Consider the following 24,182-nt stretch of genomic DNA (forward strand, 5'->3'; position numbering starts at 1 on the left):
AAAGTTTACTGCTACTTGATCTGACTTTATTGGCATGAGTGCATGCTCTCTTTGAGATTCTGGTCCGGTACCAAAGTGCCAAATGTGATTGTTGATTTTCTGTACAGGGCGACATGGAGCAGGCTGTAGAAAACTTTGACATCTGCACTGACCTTCTTCAAAGCCCAGAGGCTACAGAACATAGACTGAAAGAAAATAAAGATGTCGCCGTTATCAGACTACCCAACCTGCAGCTGGATTCTACAGTGTCTGTGGAGGAGGTTAGCTCTCACTTTCTCATCTTCATCAGTAGTAACCAGCAGCGAGCAGTGGTTATAGTCAGTAAATACAAGCACTGAGCAGCACACCTGTGAAGCCATATGTTTGCAGAAGTAATGCAGAATAGTGATTGTTTTTGCTAAAGTACTGTAGCGTGTGTATGAACTCTGTTAATCCAGAGAAAGATAAAGCTAAAACCCTAACAATGCAGCTGCCAGTTTAATATGTGTTACTTATTAGGCTGGGTACACACTTGTACGACGGGCAATTGGGACAGTGGTCGGACCAAATTCCCTTCGGCCCAGACCATGCCTGGTTGCCCGTACACACCAGCCTGATGAAATGAAGGATGGAACGATTACTGTTCCATCCTTCATTACAAAGCACCGGGTCGCATGCGATATCTTCCAGTTAGCTGTGTAGCACAGACAACTGGAAGACGTTGCATACAGCCCGCAGGAGCGGGCAATAGTGGCTACACACTAGCCGTTAAGCACAATTTGTTGTGCCGATACGTCAATTCATACTGATATCGGCCTATTGTGTACCCAGCTTTGAGGGGCATCCAGTCTGTTTATTCCTTCACCTCCTTTTTAGTTCAGCAAATCCATAGACTGACCATCCTTATCATTACTGTCTGTTATTTATGTCTTGTGTATGGAAAGTGTGTTAGACAAATCTCTGTGTTGACCGTGGCTATACCTATGTGTATTAATTATGGGCCTAATTCAAGGTTGATTGCAAAAGCAAAATCTTCCTCTAATGGGCAAAACCATGTGCAGTGCAGGAGGGGCAGATATAACATGTGCAGAGAGAGTTAGATTTGGGTGGGTTGTGTTCAAACAAAAATGCAGTGTAAAAATAAAGCAGCCAGTATTTACCCTGCACAGAAACAATATAACCCACCCAAATCTAACTCTCTCTGTACATGTTACGTCTGCCCCCCCTGCAGTGCAGATGGTTTTTTTTGCCCATTAGAGGAAGATTTTGCTTGCGCAATCATCCTTGAATTAGGCCCTATGTCTGCTGTAAAACAGCTTTAAAATAAATAATCTTCCTTTAGCTTTCCTTTACAGCAGTGGTTCCCAAACTTTGTTGAATCACGGCGCCCTAGAGTATCAGATTTTTTTCACGGCACCCCTAGGATAAAAGTTTTGAAAAAAATATTCAATTAAGTAAATTGTGTTTATATGTCATCCTTAGTTTCAGTTGTGTGGTGAGGGACAGGATTATCTTCTGGTTGTCCACATATTTTACGATTGGCAGCCACCAACACTGGTTTTGCTTATTACATTGACCATAAATAATTTGAATTGGTCCTGGACCACCAACCCGGGGCACCCCTGCAACTGCTCTGAGGCACCCCAGGGTGCCACAGCACACAGTTTGAGAACCACTGCTTTATAGTGTAGCTTTTTTACCTGTTGTTGTAAATGCTCTGCACTTTCTAAGTCCTCCTACACCACTATTACACAAGTGATACAAATGATATTGGAGCTTGCTGGTTTATATTGGCTTTACATTCTAATACTTGTTTAATAGCTCCCTACTTTAACTGTGACTGTTCCGCTTTCTAAAGTTAACCAAGACTTGTTCAAGTCTGGGTAACTAGTGACGGCGTTCGTTTCTTGTGGATCCAGCCTCGTTTTATGCATGCCTGCATTTTTATTTGTCCAGTCATTGTTACTATTCTGTTTTCTGTCTGTTATGCTATATTATGTTATGTTATGCTATGTTATGCCTCCAATATCCCATTTAATTGATAGGTAAATTAATTTCTGCATTTTAGAGTCTTTAATGGAAACCTTTCCTGCTGCCCTCTGACAAGATAGTGGTTAGAGTTAACCACCCCCCCCCCTTTTCACTTGGGAACTTGTTAAGCAGCTATTACATTTTATGTTTGTTTTAACAATAATGCAGATGTTAAACCTTATGGTGGTGTCAGACTGGGGCTTTGAACAGTTCATACAGATGTGTCCTCATACACCTAGCCTGTTTGGGCGACTTACTGTAGATGCCCTGCAACGAGTTGTGATTCCCATACTTTTGTACTACTTCATGAATTTTGCATCGTATTCACATCATAGCTGCATACAATCTGCTTAGGGGGTAAATGTATGATAGCACGCCGATATGCGTATACACTCAGCAGGGACAGCGCTGTCCCTGGCTGTGGTGGGCACCAGCTCTGGACTGCGCAAGGGATCTCGCGTGAGTAGCAAGATCACACACATGCGTAGAGGATGCGGCCGGGCAGGGAGACACAGCTCTTCAGCAATAAACTGAATCGCTGTGTGCTCAAATGGGCACTCCGCTGCTTCTGCAGCAAAGATGTTAATACATCTTATCAATACTCGTTCTTGCTTCGCCTTGGTAATGAGGCAAGCAGGAAGTGTTATAGCGGCATGATACGTGCTGTTATAATACATTTATCCCTTTGTGTCCTAGGTACCTAGGATCAGTATATACAGTACTGTGCAAAAGCTATAGGAAGGTGTGGAAAAATTGCTGCAAAGTAGGAATGCTTTTAAAAATAGAAGTGTTGATAGTTTATTATCATTTAACAAAATGCAAAGTGAATGAACAGAAGAGAAATCTAAATCAAATCAATATGTGGTATGACCATCCTTTTCCTTCAAAATAGCATCAATTCTTCTAGGTACACTACACTTGCAAAAAGTAATTAACAGAAACGGCTGTGTAGGAGGTTTAAAACTATGTAAGGAACAGCCAAACTCTGCTACAGAGGTGAGGTTGTGGAAGACAGTCAGTTCATACACCATGGCAAGACTGAGCACAGCAACAAAACACAAGGTAGTTATACTGCATCAGCAGGGTCTCTCCCAGGCAAAGATTTATAAGTAGACTGGGGTTTCAAGATGTGCTGTTCAAGCTCTTTTGAAGAAGCACAAAGAAACGGGCAACGTTGAGGATAGTAGACGCTGTGGTCGGCCAAGGAAACTTAGTGCATCAGATGAAAGACACATCATCATGCTTAACTTCATTTTGAAATTGGAAGATGTCCAGCAGTGCCATCAGCTCAGAACTGGCAGAAACCAGTGGGACCCAAGTACACCCATCTACTGTTCGGAGAAGCCTGGCCAGAAGTGGTCTTCTTGGCAAAATTGTGGCCAAAAAGCCATACCTTCGATGTGGAAACAAGGCCAAGCATCTCAACTATGCAGAAAACATAGGAACTGGGGGTAAAGAAAATTGTTCGCAAGTCATGAGTCAAAATTTGAAATATTAGATTGTAACAGAAGGCAGTTCGTTCATTGAAGGTCTTGAGAGCTGTAAAATAATCAGTGTCTGCAGGCATAGTGGAAGTTCCTTGCAAGTTTTGGGCTGCATTTCAGCAAATGGAGTTTGAGATTTGGTTAGGATTAATGGTGTCCTCAATGTTGAGGAATACAGGCAGGTCCATACCGCAGAACCATCAGGGAGGCATGTGATTGGCTCCAATTTTTTTCTGCAGCAGGACAGTGACCCTAAACATACAGCCAATGTCATTAAGAATTCTCTTCAGCGTAAAGAAGAACAAGGAGTCCTGGAAATGATGATCTCAGCATCATCAAGTCTGTATGGGATCCTATCAAATTGCATCCACTCTGCAGTCCACACATATCCTCACATGTCTTCTCATTCTTCACTTTCCCTTTCCTTTCGATCCCGGTTCATCATTGCTGTGTGACCATATCATACAGCCCACCAATCTGGTGGACGACTCTGCAATAGGTAGCACCTATCCTTGTGTATCCATGCCTATTTCCCTATAGATTGTAAGTTTGCAGCAGGGCCTTCCTACCTCTATGACTGTTATAACCCAGTTTTGTTATATCATTGTTATTTCCCATTGTAAAGCGCAACGGAATTTGCTGCGTTATATAAGAAACTGTTATTAATAAATAAATAAATTACTTGAAAGTCAGAAGGATTTCAGCAAGCTTACATCCGCTTAAGATCTGTAGTTAGTTCTTAAAGATGTTTGGAACAACTTCCCTACCATGTTCCTTGCAAAACTGTGTGCAAGTGTACCTAGAAGAATTTATGCTGTTGGAGGTCACACCAAGGGGGGTATCCAATTAGACCCGGTAAATTACCGGGGCTAATTGTCCCGCTGGGGGCTAGCTAATTAGGCCCGATAAGCCGTGGCATGCTCCGGCTTATCGGGGATTTTGTTTCACCTGCCTCCAGCAGGCGAAGCAGAATCCCCGGAAACAGTCCGTTTTTGTCCGAAAACGGGGCTGATTCACACGAAAACATACAGGTTTCACTGAACCTGTGTGTTTTCGGGAGAAGGTTTTTTTTTTTTTTTAACAGGCGATCCATCTGGATAACCGGGGATAATTGGTTATCCCCCCAAATATTGATTTGATTTAGAGTTCTCTTGTGTCCATTCACTTTGCTTTGTGTTAATTGATAAAACTAAACTATTAAAATTTCTATTCTAAAGCATTCTTATTTTGCAGCACTTATTCCGTACCTGCCTAAAACCTTTGTCCAAAGGAATTGCCATAAAGCTGTAGATTAAGCATAAGGATGTATGGTGCAGGCCACTCTTATCATTCCTCTGTGTTTTGCCTCTTTAGCTACATTAGTGACTGAGTTGCTCCTAGAAACTAAATGAAAGGCCAGCATCAGTATTTAGAGTACCTGTGCATTGTGATATTGTTACATTAGTGATGCCTGACACATCTAAGTCGCAAAATCCATGAAGTGCTAAATGTGGCTATTTGGTGTATGTGGACAAATCTGTAACACTCAGATGTGAATGGGGATCCACAATCCCATGTAATTCCGTTCTCCTTTACCAGACCCTCACTCCTCTGTAATTTCTTCTCTTTCCCTGCATTCCATTCTTTCACCTCTGTAACCTAATTCTCCCCCACCACCATCCATACTTAGGGCCTAATTCAGATCCGATCGTAGATGTGCTAATCTACGATCATTTACTCTGACATGTGGGGGGACGCCCGGGACAGAGCTAGTCCACCCCGCATGTCAGGCCCTAACCTCCCGCACAGGTACGAAAGCATTGCACCATGGTGATGCTTTTGTACCTGACGAGTAACTCGCTGACAGGCCGCTACTCACCACGTCCTGGGTCGCAACGGCTGTGTGGCGTAACGCAGGTGGTGCGCCCCCCCCCCCCCAGTGGTCAGGACACGCCTTCGTTGACCGGACCGCACACCACCAATGGCGTTCTCACGCAGCTGCCACGCCCCCTCCCACCCCGCAACCGCCTCTGCCTGACAATCCGGCAGAGGTGACCACAGCCCTGAGATGCTGATAGCATCCCACTGGGCTCCCGGGTGCGCATGCAAAGTAAATCAGACTGCGATCCCTGCAGTTGCAGCGATGCAGTCTGAATTACCCCCTTCATTTTAATACATTACCTCCAGGAGATTCCATATGGAAGTGGAAGAATGTCTGGATTCGTAGCACCATGGCCCCTCCCCTCCACTGTGCAGTAGGAGTAAGGAAGGACTGTTCTTTCTTCTATTTATAAAGTGTATTGTCAGGCTCCACTGATTCCTCTCTCTCCTGATGTAAAATGCCTGCATCACTGCACTAAATCCCATGCTATAGGTAGATACAGTAGTACTGTGAAGGTACTCTGTCCCCTTATGCACCCAGCGGAGTCCTTTACTACCCTTTCCATGAAAATGGAACTCTGAATCATTTACTATTATTTATTTATTACCAGTTTTTTATGTAGCGCACACCTATTCTGCAGCACTTTACAGAGAATATTTGCCCATTCACATCAGTCCCTGCCCCAGTGGAGCTTACAATCTAGATTCCCTATCACATGTACACACAGACACATTCACTAGGGTTAATTTTGTGGGGAGCCAATTAACCTACCAGTATATTTTCGGATTGTGGGACGAAACCGGAGAACCCGGAGGAAACCCACGCAAGTACGGGGAGAATATACAAACTCCACACAGTTAGGGCCATGGTAGAAATTGAACCCATGACCTCAGTGCTGTGATGCAGTAATGCTAACCATTACACCATCCGTACTGCCCAATCATCTCTAGATCTAACTGAAGAGGCGATACTTAAACAAGACCAATTTTGCCAGCCATTGTGCCCAACCTGGTGCATCTAGAGGCGTCACTAAGGGACCTGATGACTCTTGGCCAAGCAAACTTGGATGAACATAGTTATTTGCTGGGGAGGCAGTCAATTTACCGGCTGTCTGGATCCCGGTTGTCAGGATATTGACGCTGGTATCCCGATACCTGGATTCCGACCGCCGGCTGGAATCCGTACTTGGATGGTGGTACACACCACCACCCGAGGGGGAATATAACCCTGTGGTGACCGAAGGTTGCCACTGGGCCCAAAGCGTGGCAAGCCTGCGAGGGGACACGCTACGCTTTCCGCCAGTGTCCCGGCTGTCTGGATCCCGGCATCGGTCTCCTGACCGCCAGGATATAATACTGATCCCATTTGCTGAAGTTTCAGCAAAAGAAGCAGAGGGACTTTGTCTCCAACCTGTCAACCTTGCATGCTGCACATAAAGGAGATGATTCTGAGTTGGGAGCAAAGAAAAGTTATTTTATATCTGGGACAAACGATGTTGCAATGCAAGGGGAGCAAATACATATATTTTTTTTTTATAGTTTGCTTGCAGGGTAAATACTAGTGACTTTATTTTTACACTACAATTTAGATTTGAGATTGAACACGACCCCCCCAAATTCAAATCCCAGCACCTTTTAAATCTAGCACACCTGCAGCATAATATTGCTTGTATTTGCTCTTTTTGCTTTGCTCCCAATTCAGAATCTGTCCACTGTGCAACTTTGAATTACATTTTAAACTTGTATAAAAAGTTAAACTTAAAATTACTCCTGGAATACTGATCACTACAAAGAGGCCACTAAGCTCGCACAATAAATGTATGAAAATCACACAGTCCCAGTATGCAATCCCATCCCAGTTCTAGAAATCTTTTCCTTCCTTCTGGGGTCACTCAGAAGAGAAAGCAGAAAGGATTGGAGCAGAAAATCGAGGAAAAGTGTCTTGATTATACTTCCGTCCTTGTACTGAAGCCCTCCAAGGAAGAGACTTTATGCTTTCTGTGTATCTGTGCAATTGCTCAACCTCTCGTGTGTGCCTCATAGAGCACCAGGAGGCTGTGATTTATTGTTATATAGCAGATCTTACCACATAGGTCCGCAAAGGACTGACAACATTAAGAAGGCCCAGAGCATACCTGCTGCTAGAGGATGTGGCCTCACGCAAAGCCAGAATCGCAGTATCCTGGTTAAGATGAAACCGGGAGGTGACCTTTGGCTGTAATTCAGAGTTGATCGCAGCAGCAAATTTGTTAGCAGTTGGTCAAAACCATGTGCACTGGGGAGGGGAGGGGGGGGGGGGGGGGGGGCAGATGTAACATGTGCAGAGACAGTTAGATTTGGGTGTGGTGTGTTCAAACTGAAATCTAAATTGCAGTGTAAAAATAAAGCAGCCAGTATTTACCCTGCACAGAAACAAAATAACCCGCCCAAATCTAACTCTCTCTGCACATTATATCTGCCCCCCCCCCTGCAGTGTACATGGCTTTGCCCAACTGATAACAAATTTGCTGCTGCGATCAACTCTGTATTACCCCCAATGAACGGCGACCTGCAAGGCAGTCACCAACTCTGAGACTTGCCTGGCAGATGAAGTGGCAAGAAAAAAATGAACTTTTTCCAGCTTGGAAGGTCCAGAGCTGCATGAAGCATGAACAGGACCGAATTGAGATCCCATGAATCAACCGGGGGGACAAAGGGCGATTTGATACGAAGCACACCCTAAAGGCCTGAACTTCTGTGATGGCGGTCAGCTTACTTTGCAAAAAATTTGTAAAGTGACGAATCCTGAACATTAAGTGAAGATCGTTTCAACCCACTGTGCAAGCTGTCCTGTAGGAATGACAGCAGGCGAGTCAAGTTGATTGAAGCAGTATGGCCCCTCTTTCGTTCATTCCAGAGATGCAATTCTTCCAAATGCAATGAAAATTTGCACCAATGGTTATATGGCCTTAATCAGGATCTGAGTAACCTGATCAGGGAAACCCTTAGCTCAGAGAACCATGCAACAGCCATGCCATCAAAGCAAAACGGGCTAATTCCGAATGGAAAAAGAGGAGCCCCTACCTAGCAGATCTGGTTCGATGGGCAGTCTTCAAGGGTGATCATCTGCCATTCTGAGGTTGTCAGTGTACCGCAACTGCTTAGGGCCTTAGGCCAGTTCGGAGACACCAGGATGGCAGGAACTCCCTCTTTGTTTAGCTGTTCAGAACGTGAAGGAGCAGCTCAATTTACAGAAACAGATACACTAAGCAAAATTTCCAAGAGACACCGTTGTACTCATGGCATCTCTCTCTAAGTCACTCCCGGCCATTCACAAGTCCGTGGCCAGGAACCTTCTTTCTGGGGAACAACGGAGCACAAGGGCAGAAACAATGGGAAAGCGCACAGAAACAACAGAATCACTCCTACCTGCCCTCCAGCAAAGTTCACAGTAGAACATAGCAGAAAATAAAATATAAAACTTGGCAGCCTTTTACAAAAAACGTGCCTACCTCTGTGGCAGATATAGTTTGCACTAGTGCCTGCTTCTTGACTAGCTCGCTCTACACCAAATGATAACCTGTGTTCATTAAATAGGGTGATAGAGATAAAGCCATTAGACGTTGCTTAATGTGGGCCAAAATAATGATGTTTTTCTGTCTGTGTTGTATTGCAACTTTTACCCAAGATATTATGCTAGAAAAAAAAATGTAAGATGATTTTTGTCTTTTTTTATAAAGAAACAATACATTGAATCCCTCTGGCAGGACTTAAGGGCCCCATACACTAGAGCGATTATGTCCGATTTCATCCGATTTCGGGCATTCGGCCCGATATATCGGATGAAATCTGGCATTTTGGGGGTGTTTCCGATCCGATGCGCGTTCCCGTGAGCATCGGATCGGATCCTCCACATTGAATGTGCTGCACATTCAATCAGGTCCGGGCTGGGATCGCCCAGGATACATCATATGCAAAAGGACAGCATACGATGTATCTTGGCCGATCCTGCCCTCCGGGAGGCTGCCGGGGTGATCGCCTGCGACATGTGGTCACATAAGTGTATGGGGCTCCTGTTTTTGGCTTCATTTGGCAGTTCAAACTTATGTAATGAGCAATTTTCTCCCAAAAGTGGAACCTATACAAAGTAACAACACATACTGTTTTTTTGTAGTTTGTGCTGTTTAGCAAAGGGATCAGTAATTCTCTAGAGTCTGTCCAGTTTCCTATATGTATGCATGCTTGCATAGAGTGACAGTACAGACCATAGCCGAAAAGGATGAGTACATGCCGGGAATGAATAAGTATGCAGTCATAAGAGGTGGCAGGACGGAGCGGGTCAGTGTGGTGAGATGGCAGAGTGGGGACAAGACAGTGCACAGTGGGGGGAGCAGGGGGGCAGAATAGAGCAATGGACAATGAGAGGCAGGTCAAGAGGGTTTAGTAGTGGATAGAGGGGGGAACTGGGCAGTGAGAAGACTAAGATGACTCTGTTTATGCTGGAGCCCTTTACCTTATAAAAGTCTGTTGTGCCTCTGCCTGGCTTCCTTGCTCATAGACCAGTGGTGGCCAACGCGTGGCTCTTGAGCCACATGCGGCTCTTTCTTTATGCAAATGTGGCTCCCAACACTCAAAGTCACGTGACCACAAGAGATCTGTAAACCGCTGCACTACAGCCAGACATGCAGCAGCACTACGTAGACTGAGAACTGAGGGAGCCAAATACACATGGGGGAGCTTGCTGGAGTGACACATGGGGGAACTGAAGTGTATTATGTGAATCTGGCTTTTCAATATATTTTCTGCGGATCTGGCTTTTTAAATTATTTGATGTAGAAGTGGCTTTTTCATTGTATTTTATGTTGGATCTGTCTTTTTCAATGTATTTTATACCAGGGGCGTGGCCTAGCAGGCACAAGGTCACACCCCATTTTTGCAAGTGCGCCTTCGGCTCGATGTCGGCTCTTTGTTGTACCTAACAAGATTTCATGGCTCTTTGTCTCTGACTGGTTGGCCACCCCTGCTCATAGACAATGTGCTTTTAATATATGATGACGCTGCCAACTCAGTAGTTTTGCCACTTTGTACCAATCATTGAAATATTGCATCATGCCTGAATTTAAAAATTAGACATTTTCCCAGTTCTCCTGAGGTTAGTCACAATCGTACATTGCTGTAAAGTAGGCGATGCCATAATGAGTGGGAAGAGTATGGCCTATACACCGCCTCTTATACACTTTCAAAAGTGTCAGCCAGGAATAAGTTACATTTTGCAGGACTCCCTATAATAATTGGCATTTTGTGCCTAGTTGTGTTGTATTTTCTGTGGACACCGTTCAGTATGTAGTTACTGACTGGTCTGACTGGTATATTCATGCTTCTAGGTTGAAAACAGTCTGAAGTCCCTGGAGAGATGCCAGTCCCTGGAAGAAATTCAGAGATTGCATGAAATAGGGGACTACTCCTCAGTGGTTCGTTTGGTGTGCCCTACATTGTGTATGAGTGGTTACAGCCGGACTAAACACCTTGACTTCATAACGTCTCCCCCTGAGAGACCTGCCCAGCTACTTCTCATGCAGGTGAGGACCATTAGCAGGTATTAGGAAGGTAAACACGGTTATGAGTATGGATGCGCCAAACCCATAGTTTACCAGTCAATTATTAAAACGCTGATTTGGAAGTGTAGATTAAACCAGATGTGCTTAAATAACCTAATCTATTTGTCATTTTTGTTTGTGGAAATCTATTTTGTTGTACCTGAAATGTTTCAGATGTGATACTGCTTGATGCATACAAAAGAAAACTGGAGCCAATCTGGAGCCCTACCTATACAGGGAATTATACAGTTATTTTACATTGGTGATTGGGAATTGTTTATCTAACCAACACCTTCTCTACAAAGTAGTAACTATGCCACAAGCACTGTAGTAATTCAAAGATATGTGTTCACACAATTTAGTCATACACAGGACCAAGCTACAGTTATACATACACCTATAGAACGATGGTGCAGTTACGGCAGTAGTCTGGGTGGGGGATGACAAGGGCATGAATCTGAGATTTGTCTCCAGTGCAAGAAAGTGGTTTATTCTGGAGATGTTGTGGAAGTGAAAATAGCATTAATGGCCGCCCATTGTAGCAATTCAGTTGTTTTGGGCGCCATTTAATCATCACACCCAATTAGACATTGTTTAGCCGAGTAATGCGTCAAAACCTGGCTAAGCTAATGGGCGCAACGGAGAAAAGTGCTATTTGGGCGCCCAAACAGCCGACTTTTCAAACATTTCAGCTTGCCACCTCCAGGGGGGCTGCAAGCTGGAATGTGTCTGCCGTGGCTAATGGGCATCTGAATGGAGCAACACTTAAATTGCTCCGATAGATGCCCATTAGTTTAGACACCCATAAAAACAATTGAGTCGCCCTCTTAAGTGCTAGAATAATTGGACCCTCTATTACAGTATATCCCTATAGGGGAATCCCGACCGCCGGCATACCGACAGCTGGGCGAGCGCAAATGAGCGTGGACCCCCAAAAGGGAGAAAATGTGTCAGTATGCCGGGTGTCGGGATTCCGGCGCCGGTATACTGTGCGCCGGGATCCCAACAGCTGGCAAACTGAAGACCACCCCCCTGCATCAGTGTTACCCAATTGATTCAATCATAACAATGTAACATTGATACAAAAATCTTGTTGATTTTTTTCCCATTTATTAATCACATTAATTTATTGATCACTTTTAAATAAAGTTAGCAAGAATAAATCAAATTTTCACATTAATTCATAAGCCTCATGATAGGTGTTGACAGTCCGCATAATATGATTCATATGAATTACTGGCAAAAAGTAATTGAACTATTCCATTTTAATTAAATAGTGACTCAGGCGGTAATTACAAGCATAAATCCATATAAAGAATTAAAAAATTGGATTTCCTTAAACTATGCCTGGTGCTAATGACCATGGATTCATATCAAGCAAATAGTGTCCTGTGCATAGATCACTGAGATTGTCTTTACAGAAATATGACTATAACAGACATATCAATCGCTCATATCAACATTTAGGAGGTATTTGATATAATACTGGAGCATATTCCATACATTGGAAGACTTGACAAAATATAAAATATTGCCATAATTAAGTAGGTCAAGATAATCCACACAGAAATATTAATAATTATGTACCTGCTGCTGTGTCCATACACCAGGCACGTCCAAACTGTGGCCCTCCAGCTGTTGAGAAACCACACATCCCAGCATGCCCTGACACAGCTTTAGCATTCCCTGACAGCAAAACTGTGTCAGGGCATGCTGGGATATGTAGTTTCACAACAGCTGGAGGGCCGCAGTTTGGACATGCCTGCCATACACATTCTACTAAATCCCACATATGTTGTGACACCCCCTACACACACCACTTAGCACAACACATTACATTGTGTCTCAGGCCCTCTGCACGTATATGACTACACAAAAGTAAATCATAGATTACACTGAACCTCACCCCAGCCTGGTTTAATACAGCTTCAAACACTGTTTTTCATCCATTATTTATCTTTCATATGAGACTTAGAAGTTATGTCCTCAAACACTGTCTTCTGCTTTGTAATACAACATTGAACTGGTGGGTATGACCTACATAGGCAGATGAGTTGCATATAGATTTCCCCAGGAATATACTACTTCTGGCCCTCTGAGGAAACGACCAGTCTAGTCGGTCGAGAAACGCGTCAGACGTTGGGACTTTCTCTGCACATCATAGCCAGCTTACTATCAGGAATTGTTCTCTGCCCGCCCCGGCCTGGAGCTATCTGGAGCCGCTTGCATAGGCTTCCCTGCCAAATGGAAGGCCGCTGCAAAAACAAACGGGTTTGAGCGTCTACAGTCCCACTACACCAAGCGACTCACAGACCCTTTCAAGTGCCGCCCACCTGGTGGCTATACAAGCGGTTAACTGCAGCACATCAGGACACAGTATTTAGACAAAGTGGTCCACGGACGCATCCAGTGCTGCCTTCCTGGTTGCCTTGCCATTAGTAAACTCCGGCACATCAGGACGCTGGTACTTGGTCCATTATTACCGCCCGCTTGGCTGTCCCACATTAAGAAATAGTGGTACCTTGGGACGCTAACATTAGACGCCTGCATTTTCACAAGCGGGGATCAGAGCTGACACCACCTTGCTCCATTTTTCCCAGACTTTTTGAGAGCACTATTGCTTTACATTTAACATCTATAAAGGTGAATCACAGTTTATCCTGCACCAGACTGAATATAATTAATTGACTAAATAGTGAAAACCAACTGAACACAGAAAAATTAGGCCCAAATGGGCAGCTATTCTTGCGTTGGAGGTGCTCCCAGGAATAATGTACCAGATACAAATTAATTTGGTGGGTGTAGAAGACCCCACACCTCACCAAAAGAAAATAAATTCCTATATTTGGAGCACTCTTTTAGATGATATTTATGAATTTGTGGAGATTTTATTAAGATTAAAACTTAGCTTTTATTACTCAATACTCGACTAAAAAGTTGAAAGATAAATATCAATTGGTGAATCCCCTTGTGAACAGTGGTAAAAATCTATAAGTGGGAGCAAATACTGTCGTCTTGAAATTATGTATTTTGCTCAAAAAATAATAAAAAGGCAATGATAGTAATCTATCAAACTTTTAAACAAGCAGCAATAGTGATATTTTTTATATACTCGCATTTAATCAGAAAAATCATTAGTGTTTAGATATTCAAACTTAAATGTCTCATATAAAATCCAAACCAATAATGTGTGTCTGTATTTCACCAAGCGGTATGAGTAATGCTATATATCTTCTTAGGATCGGCTTCTCCCCATACTTCAATAAAACTTGTGCATGAAAGACTAATACCTCTTCCATAGAAATGAATCAGAAATGCTATCCATTTCTGTGTGAGTAAATAAAGAATACATGGTTGCGATTAGACTATGCTGGGCACCTCATATGCATTTTTAGTTCATATGTGTCCTTTTTATGTGTCCTTAAGCAAGAAACTGACACATTGGTGTTTGTATCCAATAGTGTGTGTAAAAGATGCGGGTGCCTTAGGCAGCCACCTTTAGTAAGGACCAAATTCTAGTCACAGTTAGTGATGAGCGGATTCGGTTTTACTCGGTTTTACTCGGTTCTCAAAACCGAATCTTATTGGCTCACTGATGTCACGTGTTTTGGATAGCCAATAAGATTCGGTTTTGAGAACCGAGTAAAACCGAGTAAAACCGAATCCGCTCATCACTAGTCACAGTACAGCAAACCACATGAATCAATCAACACATAATCATATTGGGAAAAAGGTAACAATATACATTACAGATCCTATACATCTTGGTAATTGTCTGTATTCTGGAATCACATTAATGCATATAGAGTTAGACAACAAAAATTAGGTTGTAATATATCATAAACAGTGAAGAGAACAAAAATTATATTGTGATATAACATGGACAGTAAAGAAAATAAATATAGACACTCTAGTAAACTAATCCCATCTACTGTCTGACCTCATCCGTGAGCGGAGGAAAGATGAGAGTAGGACCGTCGACTGTGCCGTGGAGATAAGAAAGACAGGCACACTGGCTAGAGACCCCGTCGTGGTGTTAGATGGGCCCTGATGCTTATAGGCCTTGCAGGGTCTAAATGCGCCACTTGGGCCTGAGCCAGAGTCCGAAATAAGAAGGAAAACCGTGAAAGTGTGGAACACACATATGATGATACCACCTAATCTTTAGAAAAACATTTAAATTATAAACTACAATTGCCCACACCAAAATTGCACCTAATAGATAATATTACTATTGGAGAATGATTATAGTATATATCTTTGTGAGCACAGACTAGATGATATCTCAGGTATTGATATATCCACATTGGTTACACATTGCTCATTGCCATATTGCTCAAAAAGGTTGATACCTATTGTAATAGCAAAAATACAAAAACAATACCTATCAAGTGTGAGACTGAAAAAAAGATAGTAGGCACTCCAGTTCACTGATCCCATCTGCTGTCTGACCTCATCAATTTGAGCGGAGGACAGATGAGAGTAGGATCGTGGGCTGTGCCGCGGAAAGAAGAAAAAACGGACGGCAACATGAGAAGCCGTAAGTGGTGTTCGGCGGACCCTGGTGCTATTGCCTTGCAGGGTCCGGATGCGCCACTGGAAACCAGATGTCCATCCGTGGAGGGGAAAAGAGAAAGGGGGAGAAGGTGTGGGGAGTACCGGGTTATTGTATCTGAAGCGCAGGTCGCTGTAAGTCACTACTGCTGACCGCGGTATCCCCGGATTCAGTCGATCCAAGCCGCTGGTTCAAAAGGGCAAGTATACCAACTGCCATTACTAATTAATACAGAAACAGTACTATAAAAGTTATTTGGAAACTCATACATCTATTGGAGTTTATTAGGTCAATCAATTGAAGGAAACGGATCATACCAAACTAAGGAGACATCTATATGGATTGTATCTTTTTTTATTAAGTTAACAATTCTAATGATATTATCTATTTTATTAGTACTCAATTGCAACTGTGTCTATTACAAAGTGGCTGATGTGCATATGTAAGTGTGTTTATACTTCAGTTTGTGAAAATTTCTCTTACGTCCTAGAGGATGCTGGGGACTTCGTAAGGACCATGGGGTATAGACTGGCTCCGCAGGAAATATGGGCACTATAAAGAACTTTAGAATGGGTGTGCACTGGCTCCTCCCTCTATGCCCCTCCTCCAGACCTCAGTTAGTGCCCAGAGGAGATTGGGTGCATTACAGGGGAGCTCTCCTGAGTTTCTCTGATAAAGAATTTTGTTAGGTTTTTTATTTTCAGGGAGCACTGCTGGCAACAGGCTCCCTGCATCGTGGGACTGAGGAGAGAGAAGCAGACCTACTTAAGTGATATGGTCTGCCTCTTAGGCTACTGGACACCATTAGCTCCAGAGGGAGTCGGAACGCAGGTCTCCCCTCGCTGTTCGTCCCGGAGCCGCGCCGCCGTCCTCCTCGCAGAGCCGGAAGATAGAAGCCGGGTGAGTATAAGACGAAAAGAAGACTTCAAGGCGGCAGAAGACTTCAGATCTTCACTGAGGTAAGCGTGCAGCGGTAACGCTGTGCGCCATTGCTCCCACACAATACACACACTAGCGGGCACTGATGGGTGCAGGGCGCAGGGGGTGCGCCCTGGGCAGCAATAAAACCTCTATATCTGGCATTATTAAGTTGGACATTGCAGAGGCAGTAATTCTTTGAATCCCCCGCCAGTTTTGAGATACTTTGAGCGGGACCGAAGCCCGCCGCTGGAGGGGCCGGAGCTTGGTCCCTCAGCACTAACCAGTGCCATTTTCTCCACAGAGATCTGCAGAGAAGCTGGCTCCCCGGTCTCTCCCCTGCTGAACACGGTGACACAGGGCTGAAAAGAAGAGGGGGGGCACTTGTAAGGCGCAGTGAGTGTATTAACACAGTAATTAATATAAAAGCGCTATTGTCATACCGCCGCCGCGGCCGCCGGGCTTGTCTCTCCGGGGGTGCTGGCTGTCCGGGCGGTCGTCCTCGCTGGCGGTCTCTGCCTCCCGGCGCTCCGTCCGGCGCCCGTAGTGTGGACGTCGCGGGTGCGCCCGACGTTCACTGGGGACGGGTGACGTCATCAGCGCTCCTCCAATCAGGTGCTGGCGGGAAGTACAAATTCAGACGCCGGGCAGAGCTCCGGCGCCTGAGTATCATCGCTACTACTACTGTACCTGTGATCTCCAGAGCTCCGTGCCTCCAGCACCTCAGCACCTCCGTGTCTCTAAGCGCCTTCAAACACCTCAGTACCTCTAGCACCTCAGTGCCTCTAGCACCACAACATCGCTCACAGTGAGCTTTTGGTACTCTCCACCAATTCATCAGCACCTTTACAAGTCTTGTCTATCAGGAGACCTTCAAACGTCCACCCGTGCCTTCTGCCTACCGTCCTAATCCTGCATGAGGGAGACCTACATCCGGCCATCTCTGCTGCGACCCAGTAGCGGTTCCTCTTCCCGGTCACCGGAAGAAGCCCCGAGTCCACAGCACTTCCAGACCAGGTCAGTGATAGAATACTCAGGCCCCATGGACCCGGGGGATCGGAACGGTTCCGGTATGAATGGTCGACCATGTTATGGTCGACAGTCATTAGGTCGACCACTATTGGTCGACATGGACACATGGTCGACACATGAAAATGGTCGACACATGAAAGGTCGACATATGAAAAGGTCGACATGAGTTTTGTAACTTTTTTTGGTGTTGTTTTTTGCGTAAAGTGACTGGGAACCCCAATTAGTGCACCGCGTCCCCTCGCATGGCTCGCTTCGCTCGCCATGCTTCGGGCATGGTGCCTTCGCTCTGCTACCGCTTCGCTCGGCAGACTTTACCGTTCCAATCGTAGTCCATGTGGATCGTAAAATATGGATAAGTTCCCCAAAAGAAAAAAAAGTTAAACTCATGTCGACCTTTTCATGTATCGACCTTTCATGTGTCGACCATTTTCATGTGTCGACCATGTCAATGTCGACCAATAGTGGTCGACCTAATGACTGTCGACCATAACATGGTCGACCATGTGAACGGATACCGATCGGAACACAGAGTCGAGCGCCATCCAAAATTTGGCTTCCCGAGTTCAGACTCAAGAGGCGACACAGGGCCAGGTGATGCAATATCTCCTGGAATTGTCCGGCCGATTGGATCAAATTCAAGCATCCTTAGCTTCCGTAATTCCGGTTCCAGTTCCCGTAACTGCTCCAGTTGCTGTTTCCAGTAATGTCCAACCTCCGGCTGGTACCAGGTCACGTCTTCAGCTTCCTACTCCTTCCCGCTATAATGGGAACCCAAAGAATTGCCGTGGTTTTCTAAATCAGTGCGAGGTGCACTTCGAGCTTCTTTCTCATAATTTCCCTACGGATCGCTCTAAGGTAGCATATATAATTTCCCTGCTTGAAGGGTCAGCGTTGGATTGGGTATCTCCGTTATGGGAACGATCTGATCCCGTGGTTTCCAACTACACCAACTTCATCACGTCCTTTCGATGAATCTTCGACGATCCCGGCAGGATGACCACTGCTTCTTCCGACTTGCTAAACCGTGTTCGTCAGGGCTCCCGTTCCGTGGGTCAGTACATGGTTCATTTCCAGACCATTGCCTCTGAACTTCGCTGGAATAATGACGCTCTGAGGGCTGCCTTCTGGAACGGTCTCTCCGACCGGCTGAAAGATGAGTTGGTCACTAGGGATCTGCCAGATCCATTAGAAGAGTTGATCTCCCTTTGCGTCAAGGTGGATCTTCGGATGCAGGAGCGTGGAGGAGAACGTAGCCGTTCAGATCGTTCCAGGTTCCGGCATCCTACTCCTAGACCGGCGGCTGGGCCCAGCTCGGACGAACCCATGCAAATTAACCGATCCCGACTGTCTCCGGAGGAACGACAGCGTCGTCGTGAGGGTAAACTTTGCCTTTACTGTGGAGCCGCAGATCATTTCCTTAAGTTTTGTAAATCCCGTCCGGGAAACGGGCAGGCCTAGCTTGTTCCGGAGGAGTCAAGTTGGGGGTCACGACTAAATCTTTTCCAATTTTGGATTGTTTGCGTCCTGTGTCTTTAATCACCAATTCAGTCTTCAAGTCTTGTGAAGCCCTGTTGGATTCCGGAGCTGCGGGGAACTTCGTTTCTTCCTCCTGTGTCCAAAGCATGGATTTAAAGGTACGGCCTATCGAGCGGCCTATTTCGTTGACTGCTATTAACGGTACTAGAATTTCCAAGGGTCTCATAACGTGGCGCACGGAGCCAGTTAAGCTGCAGGTCGGGGCTCTACATCAAGAATGTCTGGAACTCTTGGTGATTCCGGAAATGCATCACGATCTGGTCCTTGGAATGCCTTGGCTCAAAATTCATAATCCCCACATTGACTGGAAGTCTTCTCAAATTCTGTCTTGGAGTTCTTTTTGTCACGCTAACTGTCTTACTCCCGTTTGTCCGCTCCGTGTCTCTTCTAAATCGGATGAAGAGCATATTCCGGAGGCGTATCAAGAGTTCAAGGATGTGTTTTCGGAACAGGCGGCTGATCAGTTACCACCTCATAGGCCTTGGGACTGCCCTATTGACCTTGTCCCAGGGAAGATGCCACCCCGTGGCCGCACACATATCCTCTGTCACTTCCCGAGACTCAAGCTATGTCGGACTATATTAAGTCCAATCTGCTCAAGGGATTCATTCGCCCCTCTTCCTCCCCTGCTGGAGCGGGCTTCTTTTTCGTGAAGAAGGAGGACGGGGGGGTTGAGACCATGTATCGACTACCGCGGCTTAAACTATATCACCATCAAGAATAAATACCCCTTGCCACTAATCACAGAGTTATTTGATAGGGTCCGTGGCGCCCGTGTTTTCTCCAAACTCGACTTGAGGGGAGCTTATAATCTTATACGCATCCGAGAAGGGGATGAATGGAAGACCGCCTTCAATACCCGGGATGGGCATTACGAATACCTGGTGATGCCGTTCGGCTTTAGTAATGCTCCTGCTGTCTTCCAGGGACTCGTCAACGAAATCTTCCGAGACATGTTATATCAAAGTGTTGTGGTATATTTGGACGACATACTGATTTTTTCCAAAGATCTTGTTGAACACAGGACTCAAGTCAAAGAAGTGCTCCACCGTTTACGAGAGAATCATCTCTATGCTAAGCTCTCCAAATGTACCTTCGAAGTAACATCAATTCCGTTCCTCCGTTAAATCATCTCGGGGACGGAGCTTCGCATGGATCCGGAGAAGCTCTCTGCCATTTGTGACTGGACTCAGCCTCTCTCTTTAAAAGCAATACAAAGATTCCTGGGCTTTGCGAATTACTACAGGAAATTCGTTAGGGGTTTCTCCACCATTGTTGCACCCATTACTGCCTTGACGAGAAAGGGCTCTAATCCGAGTTTGTGACCTCCCGAACCCATTGAGGCTTTTTCCCACTTGAAGTTAGCTTTCATGTCCGCTCCAGTTCTCCAACAACCAAATTTCGATGAACCTTTCTTCCTAGAAGTTGACGCATCTTCGGTCGGAGTTGGGGCCGTTCTCTCTCAGTACTCCTCAGATAAGAAATTACATCCGTGTGGCTTCCACTCTCGTAAATTCTCTCTGGCTGAACGAAATTACACTATTGGAGACCAGGAACTTTTGGCAATTAAATCTGCCTTGGAAGAGTGGAGATATCTCTTAGAAGGGGCCAAACATGTGATTACCATTTACACGGATCACAAAAATTTGTTGTATATCAAATCCGCACAATGCTTGAATCCTTGCCAAGCGAGATGGGCACTTTTCTTTACTCTATTTTCTTTTGTTATCAAGTACCGGGCCGGGACTCTCAATACTAAAGCAGATGCACTGTCCCGTTCACAAATTTCTACAGACGAGGATGATTCTTTCAAGCGGAGTTTAATTCTAAATCCAATTTCTGTCTCCGCTGCTTCAACTACTCCAGCTCCTCCTCCTGGAAGAATGTCCGTACCAGCTAGATTCCGGCCGAGAATACTACATTGGGCCCATATCTCCAAGTTTTCCGGTCATCCCGGCGCCCAGAAGATGTACAAGTTTCTGCAAAGATCTTACTGGTGGGACACCATGAGGAAGGATGTACAGGATTACGTTAGTTCTTGTCCACAGTGTACACAACATAAATCTCCTCGCCTGCCTCCTGCTGGGTTGCTTCGTCCTCTGCCCATTCCTGTGAAACCCTGGACTCACATTTCCATGGACTTCATCACTGACTTGCCCTGTTCCAAAGGTTGCAACACCATCTGGGTGATCGTCGACCGTTTCTCGAAGATGGCGCACTTCGTTCCATTGACTGGTCTGCCGACAGCTCCTAAACTAGCCCTACTATTAATCCGAGAACATTTTCGGTTGCATGGGTTGCCTCAGGAAATAGTCTCTGATCGAGGGGTACAGTTCACCGCAAGGTTTTGGAAAGCCCTCTGCTCGGCTTTACAGATTAAACTTAAGTTTTCATCCGCCTATCATCCCCAAACGAATGGACAAACGGAACGAGTCAATCAAGATCTAGAGACTTTGCTTCGCCTTTATCTCTCCCCTTCACAGGACAACTGGGTGGAGTTGTTACCTTGGGCGGAGTTTGCCCATAACCATTCATTTCATTCTTCCACTGGTGAGTCTCCGTTCTTCGTCAACTATGGGTTCCATCCACGAGTTCCGGAATTACCAAGTCTTCCGACAGTGAGGTTCCAGCTGTAACGTCCACTCTACTGCACTTCAGACAAATTTGGTGTAGGATTCATGCTAGTCTTAAAAAGGTTTCTGTCCGATACAAGTTCTTCGCCGATAGGAAACGACGAGCCGCTCCTCAATACAAGGTTGGTGATAGGGTATGGCTGTCCACACGTAATCTCCGGTTGAAGGTGCCCACTATGAAGTTTGCTCCAAGATTCATCGGTCCTTACCCTGTGCTACAAGTCCTGAATCCTGTGGTCTGTAAGTTGGGTTTGCCTTCTCACCTACGTATTCCAAATGCCTTCCATGTTTCTCTTCTTCGTCCTCTCGTCCTTAATCGTTTTCATTCAAAGTCCTCTAGCCCCACCTCAGTGGAAGCTGAAACAGGAACAGACTTTGAGATCAAAACAATTCTGGACTCTCGTTACCTTCACAAGAATCTGCAATATCTGGTGGAATGGAAAGGGTACGGTCCTGAGGAGAGAAGTTCGATAAAGGCTTCTGAGGTCTCGGCTCCTCGACTAATCCGGATTTTCCATTCTAGACATCCTACGAAGCCAGGAAAGTGTCCAGGGGCCACTCCTAGAGGAGGGGGCACTTGTAAGGCGCAGTGAGTGTATTAACACAGTAATTAATATAAAAGCGCTATTGTCATACCGCCGCCGCGGCCGCCGGGCTTGTCTCTCCGGGGGTGCTGGCTGTCCGGGCGGTCGTCCTCGCTGGCGGTCTCTGCCTCCCGGCGCTCCGTCCGGCGCCCGTAGTGTGGACGTCGCGGGTGCGCCCGACGTTCACTGGGGACGGGTGACGTCATCAGCGCTCCTCCAATCAGGTGCTGGCGGGAAGTACAAATTCAGACGCCGGGCAGAGCTCCGGCGCCTGAGTATCATCGCTACTACTACTGTACCTGTGATCTCCAGAGCTCCGTGCCTCCAGCATCTCCGTGCCTCCAGCATCTCCGTGCCTCCAGCATCTCCGTGCCTCAGCACCTCCGTGCCTCCAGCACCTCCGTGCCTCCAGCACCTCCGTGCCTCCAGCACCTCCGTGCCTCCAGCACCTCCGTGCCTCCAGCACCTCCGTGCCTCCAGCACCTCCGTGCCTCAGCACCTCCGTGCCTCCAGCATCTCCGTTCCTCATCACCTCCGTGCCTCAGCAGCTCCATGCCTCAGCACCTCCGTGTCTCTAAGCGCCTCAGCGCCTTCAAACACCTCAGTACCTCTAGCATTTCAGTGCCTCTAGCACCACAACATCGCTCACAGTGAGCTTTTGGTACTCTCCACCAATTCATCAGCACCTCAAGGATCCTGCTGATCGCAGACAGGAAACTACTTTAAAGTCTATTTATGCGCATACAGGTGCTTTGCTCAGACCGGCAATAGCATCGGCATGGGTGTGTAGTGCGGTGACAGCTTGGACAGATACCTTGTCAGCTGACCTTGATACCCTTCGGCCACATTAAAGACGCAGTCTTATATATGAGGGACGTTCAAAGAGACGTTGGGCTGCTGGGTTCGAGAGCCAACGCCATGGCGATTTCTGCTAGGCGAGCCCTGTGGACCCGCCAATGGACGGGTGATGCCGACTCAAAGAAGCATATGGAGGTTTTGCCATACAAAGGTTAAGTTTTATTTGGGGAAGGTCTCGCGGACCTGGTTGCCACAGCTACCGCGGGTAAATCTACCTTTTTGCCTTTTGTTCCCCCGCTGCAAAAGAAAACTCCACAATATCAGATGCAGTCCTTTCGGTCGCATAAGTCCAGAAGAGGTCGGGACTCATCTTTCCTCGCCAGAGGTGAGGGTAGAGGAAAGAGCTTCTGCTCCGGCTAGTTCCTAGGAGCAGAAGTCCCCCCCGGCTTCTACGAAATCCACCACATGACGCTGGGGCTCCACTGAGGGAGTCCACACCGGTGGGGGCACGTCTTCGACTCTTCAGCCAGGTCTGGGTTATGTCAGACGTGGATCCTTGGGCGATGGATATTGTACCCCAAGGCTACAAACTGGAATTCGAAGAGGTGCCCCCTCGCCGATTTTTCAAGTCGGCCTTGCCAGCTTCTTCCCCAGAGAGGGAAGTAGTGTTAGCTGCAATTCAAAAGCTGTATCAACAGTAAGTGTTTGTCAAGGTTCCCCTAGTTCAACAGGGGAAAGGGTACTATTCGACCCTGTTCGTGGTCCCGAAGCCGGATGGTTCGGTCAGACCAATTTTAAATCTAAAATCCCTAAACCTGTACTTGAAAAAGTTCAAATTCAAGATGGAATCGCTCCGGGCTGTGATCTCCAGTCTGGAAGGGGGGGGGGGATTTTATGGTGTCACTGGATATAAAGTATGCATACCTTCATGTCCCCATATATCCTCATCAGGCGTACCTGAGATTTGCTGTACAGGACTGTCATTACCAGTTTCAGACGTTGCCGTTTGGGCTTTCCACGGCCCGAGGATTTTCACCAAGGTGATGGCGGAGATGATGGTGATCCTGCGCAGGCAGGGAGTCACAATTATCCCATACTTGGACGATCTCCTGTTAAAAGCAAGATCGAGAGATCAATTGCAGAAGAGCGTGTCGCTCTCTCTGAGAGTACTACAACAACACGGTTGGATTCTCAAT

At 46.0% G+C, this 24,182-nt stretch overlaps 1 protein-coding gene across 6 annotated transcripts in view; it reads left to right on the forward strand.

Moving 5' to 3' along the window:
• The window catches only part of CABIN1 (calcineurin binding protein 1), a 459,275-nt gene that overhangs the window by 112,037 nt on the left and 323,056 nt on the right, over positions 1-24,182 (forward strand). For all 6 annotated transcript variants that reach the window (XM_063913010.1, XM_063913005.1, XM_063913009.1 and 3 more), the window contains 2 exons: positions 108-260; positions 10,718-10,912. In XM_063913010.1, coding sequence (XP_063769080.1) covers positions 108-260; positions 10,718-10,912 — 348 coding nt within the window. The remainder of the gene's footprint in view (positions 1-107; positions 261-10,717; positions 10,913-24,182) is intronic.

The sequence above is a fragment of the Pseudophryne corroboree genome, chromosome 1 (genome assembly GCF_028390025.1).
Source record: "Pseudophryne corroboree isolate aPseCor3 chromosome 1, aPseCor3.hap2, whole genome shotgun sequence".
NCBI classification, from domain to species: domain Eukaryota; kingdom Metazoa; phylum Chordata; class Amphibia; order Anura; family Myobatrachidae; genus Pseudophryne; species Pseudophryne corroboree.